At 35.4% G+C, this 12,595-nt stretch overlaps 1 protein-coding gene across 2 annotated transcripts; it reads left to right on the top strand.

Annotated features, from left to right (window-relative positions):
* The first annotated feature begins 6,480 nt into the window (after positions 1-6,480).
* LOC132606512 (protein disulfide-isomerase SCO2-like) lies at positions 6,481-11,380 on the top strand. 2 transcript variants are annotated; one of them, XR_009569917.1, is made up of 4 exons: positions 6,951-6,962; positions 8,387-8,513; positions 9,342-9,393; positions 10,804-11,380. XR_009569917.1 is itself a non-coding variant. In XM_060320051.1 (3 exons), the coding sequence occupies exons 1-3, from the start codon at positions 6,888-6,890 to the stop codon at positions 10,875-10,877; spliced, it is 276 nt and encodes a 91-aa protein (XP_060176034.1). In that variant the 5' UTR covers positions 6,481-6,887; the 3' UTR covers positions 10,878-11,380. The 2 variants fall into 2 exon arrangements, 1 of the variants encoding a protein (XP_060176034.1); XM_060320051.1 differs by lacking the exon at positions 9,342-9,393 and having other exon boundaries at positions 6,481-6,962.
* Positions 11,381-12,595: the final 1,215 nt, after the last annotated feature.

Genomic DNA, 12,595 nt, shown 5'->3' with positions numbered 1-12,595 from the left:
TGTTAATGAACTTAAATAAGAATCTACAAATACCTAGGTTAAAAAAAAATAGTATACATAATATAAAAATGTATTACATAAATAGAGGATTGAAAATAACAAGGGTGAAATAGACATTGCATAGGATAAAGGTGGGGTGGGGTGGGGGGGTGGGGGGGATGTTTATTGTTCAAAGTTGAGGGGGGAGTTTGATTTTTAAAGCAAAGTTGGGCGGTGAAAATTACCCATAAAAAGTAAAAACAGGCCCTCACATGGTTAAATTACTCCGATAGGATACTAGTATGTAGAGGTGGAAAAATGGGTAAAAAATATGGTTATTCACCCAACCCAACCCATTTTAGATGGGTCGGATATCCAACCCATTTAAAATGGGTCCAATATGAGTCAACCCATATTATCCACTTAAAATATGGTAACTTAATGGGTAAAATGGATAAAACTCACAACATATAGGGTGTGTTTGGTATGATGGAAAATGTTTTCCTAAAAAATGATTTCTTGGAAAATAAGTGATATTCCTACTTATTTTCTTGTGTTTGGTTGGATGCGAAAAACATTTCCGGAAAAATATTTTCTAGTGTTTGATTTGACGGAAATACCAATTTGACCCCCTAACCACACAAACCTTCATCCCCCAACTCACTACCTCTCGCCTCCTACACCCCCACTCCAATTCCCACCCTGCATTTGAAAAAGATGCTACTTCCACAAAGTGACTATTTTTATAAGATAACCATATATGTGCATACCTTTGCAAGGGACCTTTTTCTAAGATCGAAAAAAAAAACTACTTTTCACTTTGAAGACAACCCAAAAAAGTGACTATGTTTGTAAACTAGCCAATTTTATAAAGTGACACAAAATGGCTATTTTTGTAAATTGACCATTTTTGAAAAGTGACGTAAAGATGGCTATTTTTGCAAAAAACGTATTTTTTGCAAAATGTCCAAAAATGCAAATTTGCAAAAATAGAAACTTTTTGGTCATTTTTCAAAAATGGCCACATTATAAAAGTAGCCATTTTTCTGTCACTTTTTTAAAAAATGGCTACCTTACAAAAGTGGCTGCTATCTTAGAAAGGACACATGGAAAAAATGGTTATTTTAATACTTTCACAAAGTGGCTATTTTTATAAGATAACCAAATATGTGTATACCTCTGCAAGTGGTCTTTTTCGAAAACAACCAAAAAAATGACTACTTTGCACTTTGACGACAACCCAAAAAAGTGACTGTGTTTGTAAACTAGCCATTTTTTAAAAGTGGCACAAAAATGGCTATTTTTGTAAATTGATCATTTTTTAAAGGTGATATCAAATGACTATTTTTGCAAAAATATATTCTTGCAAAACAACCGAAAATGCAAATTTGCAAAAATAGCAACTTTTTTGGTCATTTTTCAAAACAAGGCCACTTTATAAAAGTATCCATTTTTGTCACTTTTAGAAAAATGGCTACTTTACATAAGTGGCCACTATCTTAGAATGGCTACGTTGCAAAAATGATTATTTTAATACCCCCCCCCCCCCCCCGGGCATCCCTACCCCTCTCGAGTTTTCTACTTCATATATTTTATTTTTCTTTTATAAATTTTTTGTAAAAATAAAAAAATTGTGTGGTTAAATTTGGTGTGGGATAGGTGGTAGGGTGGGGGCACAATGGGGCGGGTGGGGGTAAGAATGTTTTTTTCATTTTTTATAATTTCTTATAAAAGTAAAACAAGATATATCAAATAGACGAGTTAGGAGGGGGGTGGGTGAGTATTTTCCAGAAAAGGTTCTTTGGAGGTCGGAGGTCGTATCATTGGAATGTTTCGAAGTTTTATTCTTCGATAAATGCTGAGGCGCAACTATGTACTACGGATTGGATTTGTGGACAAGAAGGTAAATTAATCTTCCCCATATTAGTTACATGAAGCCAACATCTTTTAAGTAGCTTGGGATAATATGGATATCCATATTATCCGTTGGGTAACCCATTTTTTATCCGTGTTAAATATGGGTGGGTCGGGTAATTGATCCGTTTTTTGTTAACCCATTTTCAACCCGACCCATATCCGACTCGACCCGCGCGTTTGTCACCCCTACTAGTATGTCTCCTAGGATAACGCCTGAGTAAAAAGTAGGCGAAAGGTTCTTAGATAAAGGTACACATAGCAAGGAAATAGGAAAATCATATAAGCTAAGGTTGGAACTGATACATGCAGATAACTAAAGTTGTAAGTTGATGACACAGTATTGATAGCTAACACTACACTATAAACCGAACTGTAACTGAATAACTGTCAAGAAACTGAATGTTGAATTAATTTTGAAGATAAATGACTTTTTGGTGAAAAGCATTTGAGATCTGCAAAAACGCATGGGGGAGTGTCAACTTATCTCCCCAGCAAATAATGCAATAGCCCTTACGAGCGTGTGGTAGCTAGCCTTGACCCTCGTTGCACTCATGTAAGGGGAGGCGGCTAGCTCTCTCGCATGAGTCTAGATGTGATCACACTAGTAACTAAATCTAGACTGGACATACTTAGACTAAAACATTTATTAGGAAAAAAGTTAAATTTGTTTGAAAGGGGTCTATAGCAACAAAATTAATTTAATTAATAAATTATTGTATTCAGGTGATGTATTGGTCAAAATGCTCTGATATTTTAGATGGATACACTTGGCAGAAGAAGATAAGATCGAGACAAGCAGAGGAGTTCGAAAATTGAGCCTGATAAATCGGAACGATATGCAAAGGAGTTTCCAGTTATGAATGCCTTCGTTCTAAACATATATATAGCATATATATCACTAGCTGGAGAGTCATCCCACACTTCCGGTAAATGACATTTGAGGATAAGCCCTTATACCTATTGATGCAAGCCAAACTCCATCAAGAGACCTAGCACACAAAATCGAGCTAGGGAGTTCATGGACTTTGCATCAAGTCGCTACTTCGAATGTTTAGAGGGTGCATTGCATCACAATTCATGGAGCATTTCCACACGTCAAGCTATGCACTCCTTGATCATGAAGATGGAGTGTTTGAAGATCAAGAAAGATCAACATAGGACGACCTTCAAGATATGAAAGATAACTTGTATGGAAGACTCCAAGACCACTACGTTCAAGATATGAAAGTAAGCTTGATGAAAGAGGTTATTTATGCAAAAAGGCTATTCTTTAAATATGCTTCCATCATCCCTAAGAAGACTAAGAGGGTGTTTGGATTGGCTTATTTTAGTGCTTATTGACTTTTAAACTCTTTTCTACTTTTTGAAGTGTTTCGGTAAAATAAAAAGTATTTTTAAGCACTTACTTTCAGACAAAAAAAGTACAAAAATAAGTCAAAAGCCAAAAGTTGAGTATTCCCAACTTATGACGTTTAGCTTTTAGCTTATAAGCTACTTTTAGAAAAGTCAATCCAAACACCCTCTAAGAAGACCCTCATTTCATTAAGGGTATTTTTTGTAATAGTCATATTAGTCCTCTTAGCCTAGTTTAGTATAAATACTACACTATATCATTTCATTCCTTAGTTTTTGGATGAACATTGTTGTTTAGGCTCTTTTTGTGAGTTTTGGGAAACCCTCTTAGCTCTCCAAGTTGAACCATCTTGATTACTTGGGTAAGTTTTCCTCGTATGAGTTCATTTTCTCTTCCCTCTTGGATTAATCTAATGATTATTGCATCTAATTGTTAGATTGTCTTTTTTTTTCTAAAGTCTATGCTCTCTCATTTCTATTTCTTAATCATATCCTTATTATCTTATCTTGTTTCCTTGATTGTGGTTCAATTCGTTGTTCTTGCATCTAGAATCACATCACCTTTATTAATGGAATCATAATTTATCCCACTTTGAAGTCCACAATCTTTACGCCAGTAACGTCTACTACATGTCTAGGATTAGGAGATTTAAATAACTAGGTCAAATCTGTATTTACTCCCTTAATTCTTGACTCGTACCCCATCAAATCTCTCACCTAAATAAAATTTTACTTAATGTTGTTCTTCTTGAAGTCACAATTGTTTATGGGCATTCGTTTCACTATTCAAGCAAACTGTTTAACATTCTAGGAGATCGAATAAGATTTTTTTCTAGCTTTTAGTTCAGTTATTTTGATTATTTGTCATTGATTCGCCTAGTCTTAATTATTATTCGTTGTTTCAAACCTAACATCAAAGATTTACAGGATGATTCAATCAATTTCGTTGCTATAAATCCTTTTTAGATAAATTCAATTGATTTTTTTTTAGGTTAAATAGTTTGACGCCCATCGTGAGGTCTTAGCAATATCAATTATCCCAAGTTATTTTAATTCTTCATCTTTTTGTGTTTGCAAGCAAAACTAGGGTTGATGCAAACAACATTTGATTGCTTTTCAAACTGCTGCTATGGCACGTGATGTTGCTGAACTCCTAAACCCTAACAAAATCTTGAACGAGGACGACCCTGTGGTCATAGAGGAAGTCTCTAATGATGATAGGGAACATGAAAAAAGTGAGGACTAGAGTCAATGATCTTCGTGGCAACCGAACAACCTTCACTACGCAACACATCAGGAATGCCCCTCAGCCAAACCGCGCAGAAAAGAGTAAAGGCAACACACAACCTACAATGAAGTAGTTCGCGGGTCTGGCAACAAAATATGAATGCAAAACTAGACCGTATGATTTCCTCTTTGGCCATCCACACGGGATCACTTTCGTAGTCAAGGACGACTCCGGCCTCAAGCATGCCAAACCTCGCACCGAGAAGTTCTGGCATAGCAGACATTCCTGAAAATTCAGAAGCCCAGGTAACTCAGGGCCTGAAGTAATGGTCCAAGGGCCCTATCTGGTGTTGTTGCCACCAACTCATCATCCATCCTGATAGAACGAGTACTAAAACGTATGGAATCGACCAAATTCCTAGAGCCCCTCCGATTATCAAAGTTATTGACATGAAGACGTATTCACAACAACCCTGGAAATCAAGTGCGGCTCCCGCGCTGATTCTTAAGAAATTCAGGATGCCGATCCCCACGAAACTCGTATTTATTCATTCCGACTTTGATTATGGTATCTTGGTAACTTGAGTTAATATGCCTCTAATGTTCAATTATTACTTGCTGGCAGTTAAGGAGAATCTGCAATGTCCCGCTTCATGTTGTTTCACCAATAAATATCCTTCAAATCGTGGTACATCTTAAAAGAACCTAATTATAGTGAATATCTAGAGTTGATAGCCTCTTCCCTAACTACCCTCCAAAGACCATCTAAGTTTGACACATATAAGCGACCATTTATCCCATTCTTATCAAGTTTGAAATTCTTGATCTTACCTCTAAAGACGTTTCCCGTAAGCTTAAATAGACTTGCATCATCAAACCGTCTAACCTTCACCTGTTCAACTAAAGAAGATCTAGCCATTGTTCCCGCTACAAGATCCCATCATCCATTTCGTCAAATGACTTTCTTGATTAGCTATTTTGAACTTCTTTCATTATCGGATGTTTGACTACTACCGAATCAGCCAAACTTCCCATAGATATTCTTCTTAGAGCATCGACAACAATATTAGATTTTTCTCGGATAGAAAATGATATTACAGTCATAATTCTTAAGCAGTTCTGATCATCTTCATTGTCTCAGGTTCAGCTCCTTCAATATGTGAATATATACTCCAAACTCGTGAGATAATATGCACATATTGCAGGGCTCTCCGTACATATAGTGATGTCATAATCATACCTTGTTAATTGGTGGTCCTGAAATTTTGACCCTACCTACCTCCTTGATAGATTTTAAATATTAAAAGTCAAAACTCATTATTCCCTCAGTCCACTTGTTTGGAAAATCAAAGACAAAAATTATCACTTAGTTTCTATATCCTTATTATTAATTAAAATCATTTCCCAAAATATTAAATTTATTATATTCAAAAGGTGATATAGTAAATTTATTCCCTTCATCTCAAAATATGCTTTTGACTTGACGCGAAATTTAATAAAGTAAAGACGAAGTTTAATAAAATAAAGAAGACTTTTGAATTTTGTGATCTTAAATTAAAGATGGGTAGATTGTACCAAAACACATTTTAATCTTGTGATCTTAAACATGTCATGTGAAAAATTATAATTAAAGAGTTGTTAAAAAAAGGAAGAATCATTCTTTTTTAAACTGATTAAAAAGTAAAGTAAAACAAGCATTTTGAAAGGGAGGAATTACTCTATCCGTTTACTTTTACTTGTCCACTTTGAACTTTTTACGCTGTTTAAGAAAATAATAAATGAAGCGCATAATTTATAAATTTATTCATATTAATTGATGTATATGTTATTGAATTTAAAAAAATGATTTGAAGTGAGTATTTAATATCATGAGTAAAATATAAAAAAAAATTGTCTTATCTTGATATGCGATAAAATGACAAATAAAAATAAAAATCTATTTTTTAAATAATGGATAAGTAAATTCATTATTTAAGAGCATATGAGGTCAACAATGGGAGGAGAGAGTAGGGAAAACATTTCTTGGAAAGCGGATGTAAAGGGTTGTAGGCTTTTTCAACAGTATTTTAAGAACCGGTAATTCAAATGTGGTTCGTTTCCAGAACTTGAAACAGCTCACCAATCCTCGTAAAAGAATAGGAAGAAAGAAACCGAATGAAACATCTTATTTACTATTTGGAATGTTTCCAATAATAAACCCTAGTTCCATTATAACTCCACCTCAATTCTCATATCCTCATCCAAACACAACCTCTATTCGCTGCACTGCTGCCGCCGTTGACCCCATTGTCTTCCCCCGGCGCCGGCAGAGCCAAATGTGAGTACCGGAAAAAGATAAGAAAATTAATGGGTGGGGAAGGCGGAACAGAGAGAGTTACTTGGCTGATGATGCTGAATCTCTTCCACTTCCTATGACTTATCCTCACACTTGTCCTGTTTTCCCTGACGAGATTGATCGCCGCCTTCGTTGTGATCCCCAAATACAGGTATGAATCTCGATTTCATTTATTTGTAACTCTGTCCACCAAGACCGCGACAGCTGGACTAGTGTTTTTGTGTCTGCTAGGAATTGAACTTGTGACCTCGTGATTTTCTTCCCACTTCATTAACCACTAGGCTACACCCTGCCATGTTTATTTCATTTATTGTTATTCTAATTTTAGGCTAATGAGAAGCTATCACATATTCCCTCCGTGGCACAGTTTGAATTCCGACAGTCAAACAGTTTAATTTTTTTCACATATCTTTTAAATATTTTGAATTGTCAATTACATATTTTCCAAATATATAAATTTTATGTCCTAAACCTTAAAGATTCTTTGTCCGGCAAAATTAATACGTTTGACTCTCGAAATCCAAACTCTGCCGTATAATTGGACAGAGGGAGTAGCTTTTTTCCCATGCCGGGATATGAACTTGGTCTCTCATGATTGATTCCAGTTTGCAGGCCACACATTTGGGTGCAAGTAAAAATTAGCTAACTATGATAAATGAAAGACCCAAAGTTGGGGCATATTGATTGATAGATTGATTTTGCTTCTTCAAATGGTAGACCCACCCCTATAGTTATTTTTTAGGTTCCCTATAGTTATTTTAGTTTTCTCGTGTTGTTTTGGGCCGATATTTTTGGAGGTCCCTAGCATGTCCTTAATGCTGAGGAATACAACATTACCATTCTCAAAAAAAAAAAAAAAAATGGTGGACCCACACCTGGTCTCTATTTTGTTCTTTTTGAGTGAAGTGCATAAGTATATTACACAGCAACAGTATGCTTGATCTCATTGTTCTAGTTCAGACTATTGAGTTCTGAACTAACTTTTGGTTTTGTAGTTTAAGTTCTTTTATGGATAAAAGGGACCTTTTAGAACATTAATTCTTGTGTATGGACTTAAGGAAAACATCTTCTGTAAAACAAAAAGAACTATATTTTTGAAACTTATATTGCAGTTCAATTCAAGATCTTTGGTCTAGAGGTCACAGGTTCGAACCACAAACACAGGCAAAAGGCTGGTATTTAAGTGGAGGAGGATAATGGGGCAGGCCCATTATCCATCAAGTTTCGAACCACATGCCATTTGACCCTCGGGGATTTCTCACCGGAAAAAATGATCAGCATTTTGTCCAGTATCTTGTGGCACAAAGTTATTTGTAGAGTTACTGACCACGATTGGTCAATATACAGTCTAATTTGTCTTATCTAATTTGTTTCAAACTTTTTCCACAACTAGACTACTAGAAGTATTGGTAGGAACAAGTATGGTATTTGTTATCACAGTGTAATATCTTTGTCTACGTAAAAGAAGATGTTTACCAGAGAATGTTAAAGATATTGTCTGGTCTAGGTTTTATCGTTTTTCTTTGGTCATTCTTATTTTTTGATGAAGCCCTTTGGTCATTCTTGTTACCTTAGGATTGCAAGGAAGTCGTCTATGAGTGGACTGGGAAATGCCGGAGTTGCCAAGGAACAGGATTTGTAAGTTACTACAACAAACGAGGGAAGGAGACCATTTGTAAATGCATACCTTGCCTTGGAATTGGTACAAGCACTTTGCTTTTATTTCCTCTGTGCTTTATATTTTCATGATCATTATTTGTCTTTTCTCTTCTGCTTTACTTTGAAAACGTGGACTGCATGCTCATCCATTCAAGGCTTCTTTGTATACAGTAGTATGCAGTAGGTTATATATTCTTATGTAGGATTAACTGTGAAAGATACCTAAAGATTAATTCCGCGTCAATAAAAAAGGATGCATTAAAATGATGTTAACTTACCGTATCCGAATACAATAACAACTATGCCTCAATCTCAAGCAAATTGGGGTTGACTATATGAGTATGTCCCTTCCAGAAGTTGGGTTCTTGAATCATTTAAATAGCACTTCTCTTGATATGGTATTTATTCGAATTTTGACAGAGTGGTTTGACTCCACCGTGGACCATTAAGGGGAAGGCCCTTTTCCAATTATATGGATCTTTTCCTGATTCGTTAACGATTTTCCTTTGGACAAAACATAGTCTGTGTGCATTTTTGGTTGGATTGAGAAATAATTGCTTTTAAATGCCGGTACCTTGAAAAGTAATAAGAAAACAATAACAGGAGAGGGAAATCGAGAGTGGGCGAGAGAGATGTTTAGTGAATTTCTTGTGGTAGGAATAGTATGGTTACAAAAAAGTAGGAAGTTCTAAAGGAGCTTACGGACCAAGTGATCATGAAGGAGTGGGAAGGCCTTTGACGGGAACAAAATCACTCCAAATTCCTCCTTCATACTAATATTATTCTGGTGTTTTATTGAATATTTGTACATGCTGACTGCTTAGAAATGTATTGTGATTTTGGAACATCTTTCTCAGTATTTCTATTGTAGATTTTGTGTAGGAAAATAAGAAGAGGAGCACCAAGGAGGTTTGCATTTTAAGGTATGAAAATAAAGAGTAGCAGAAGAAAGAGGATCAAAGATGCATTGCTAACAGAAACTACAATGTGTCAGCTAAGTAGTCTAGGAATTGCAATAATTCTCATATCATATCTGAGCACTCTTCGAATTACGATGAATTTGGGGAGTGCAAACCCTTTTTCATTCATGGTGTGTAACCCCCCAGTCTTTCAAGAATCTTCTTTTTCTTCTGTTCATGCTCTTGCTATCTTGTCTTTTTCTTTGGGGGCAGGGGGTTGCAGCACAGTTTCAAGAAAGTTGAGATTTTATTGCCAGCTGATCTCATTAAAACATCAGCCCATTAAAAACATATGAAAGCAATCTGTTAGAGGTTTTGTACTATTTTTATGAGATTGACACTGGTTCATTGCTTATTGCACTTCCTTCACCCCCGCAGTTAGATGGGATTTCACCTTAAATTTCTGGTGGAATAAGTATTATTCTAGCAATCTTTATAATAAATTAATATTATTATGAAAATGCATGACTAATTAAGCTAATTTCTTGTGAATTAATTTCTAAGGCAAAATGTACTAGTTCTCTAAATATCACACACTTATTCGAACCTCACTAGAAAGAACCCTGACATTACCAATCTAATTTTAGCTAAGAACAAGAATGACTAAACCTTAACTATTTCGTATCACCTGTTTGGATCTTTTACTTCTATTTACCATTCTTAGCTCTGTAAACATAGATAGAGATTGCAGGGTCTTTTGAGACCATATACCTTCATGTGATTTTAGGTTTATCTTGTCCTTATTTGGTACCTTCAATCATTTTAGTGTTGCACCTATACATCATTGCACATGGAGGTTTACGTAAGGCGTGACCAATACTTATCTCTTTGTACAGATATATTTTATGAATTGAAGTGCATTTTCTTTAACACCATTAGAAAAATTAAATAAAGTTCTTTACTTTATTTGGCTCTTCTGCTTTAGTACAAGCTTAAACGAGAAGGTATTTGGATACAATTAGCTGACTGAAAAGAAGACAATTGATACTTCTGTACTTTCTAGAACACTGGAACTCGTATCCCTTGATGAAGGTGAAGACGAAAGGTTCATAACAATATTTTTCTCATGGTTTTGTGAGTTTAAACTCTGTAAAAGGATGGATGTCAGTTATAAAGTCCCCAACTAGGCATGAGCCTCATACCTCTTGAGATCTTTAGATGTTCTCTCTTATGGACTAAAACAATACAGAACAGGGGAAAATAATTGAGAAAACAGCAGGGCCGAACTGGCCAATGACTTCTCTAATTGTAATCGGAGCTACAGGAAGCTATAGAATCCCATAATGAGAGCTTTATATCAGTTAACAAAATTTCAGCTTGCTTTTGAGATTGTGGAGCAATCTGATTTTTAATACAAAATCTTTGTCACTGCAGGTTATGTGCAGAAGATAACAGCACACAAGGATATCGATGTTATGGAGGACTTGGATAATGGAAGACCACCTTGACAGAAGTAAATCATCTGATGCACTTTTTGTCTAACCTTAGCAGACATTGATGATAGTTTTGAAGAGGCTTGTTTACTACGGAATCCTAGTATTCTTTAAGGTCCAACACAGTTGCCAGACCGACATAATTTCTGGAGTCAGATAAAAGAGAGACCCCCCACCCCCCATACTCTATTCATAATGCGAGCAAGAAATTCTTTAAAATCAAGGCCAGCATTCTGGGCAGAATGATGATTACATTCCTAGTTCTATAAGCAAATGATATTATTTCACTTCTTTCCTTGATTATTTTGATTATTTCATATTCTTATAGATTGACTCCGACCTCTTGGTTATTAATAAACCATTGATGAATGAAATCTGGTCTTATCCTTCTTCCTTGAAACAGCAGAACGACTTCCTCCCTTTTTGGCCTGACCATTCTACTGTATTCTAGTGTATCACATTCTTCTTGCTCGTTGATAATTTTAAATGGTAATGAAAAAGTGTGTGTTTACTGTAAGTCTTGACCCAATTTATGTTTATACTATTCAGTCAATCAACTATCACTTCCAGATTATTTCGGATGAGCTATATGAGTCCTCTATTGTCTCAATTCCTGATTAGTTCGGATGGGCTAATTTTCATTGCATTACAAGAATGCCAGGTAAAATATGTGGATGCAATTTATAGTCTGCTGTGAGAGGTTACTATCCTAAAGCAGCTTCCAATATTCCAAAATTTCTGTGGGAGTGCCAAAAGGCCTGGTCATGATGTACTGAATTCAATTATCTTTTAGGTACTCGGATAAGTCAAGTAATTTCTGAATTGGTAACCTAAACAAGTTGAAGCAACTAATTGCTTCGTCTTACTGTTATATATTATCAGAACGAAAGAAGAAAGGGTGATTTTGTTTTGGAGCCACTTTAGTTAAAGCAATTGCTATTGACTTATCACTATTTCGTGAGTTTCACGCCTCAATTATTAGCTATTTTTTCCTACCTAAATTATCACATCCATATATTAAACCACACTTTGAAGCTGATGAATAGATGTGACCTAGGTGTGTTTTAATATATAGGTGGTGATAGTTTAGGTGTGTTTTTTATTTTTATTTCAATCTATTATTGGTTTTCTTCTCTGTATACGTGGCATATTGTATATGTCATCCGCCATTTTGTTTACTTGATCTAACTTTGCCTAGCATGCTAGATAATATGTACTACTCACAAATTGAGCTTTCTCTAATTAGGAGGAAAAAAAAAGATTTAATAAAAAAGTATGTTCACCAGATGGGAGACTATAAGAGACACATTGCCCGTGTTTCAAGGCCCTCCTAGTAATTTATAGTCCATTCCTCAATGAATTTTGTCCAATAACCTCGTCCCTCTTGAGTAGTCTCCAAAAGCTATCTCACAATATTAATCTTAATCTAAAAAATCAGTCACCTATTGGGCACCCATTCAGATAGGAACATAGACCATGTGGTGGTCAAATTTTCCAATCAATGAAGTGGAATCTTTTTCACCTTTTCATATTATTAGTCAATCATATACCTTGACCAGTCTTACTGTTTTGGATGACTCTAAGAACTCAAAGCAAAAAGGGGCCAAAAACAGATGTGCCTTGGAAGTTGCCAGTTAAGCCTAGGGATAATATATCTTTGGAGTAGCGTTTTTTAACAATAGAGAATTCAGTATCTAAGCAGAAGTTGACAAGTTATAAAAGCATGTGTTGTG

The sequence above is a fragment of the Lycium barbarum genome, chromosome 8, assembly GCF_019175385.1.
Source record: "Lycium barbarum isolate Lr01 chromosome 8, ASM1917538v2, whole genome shotgun sequence".
NCBI lineage: Eukaryota > Viridiplantae > Streptophyta > Magnoliopsida > Solanales > Solanaceae > Lycium > Lycium barbarum.
This window is presented reverse-complemented; position numbering and strand designations above follow the sequence as displayed.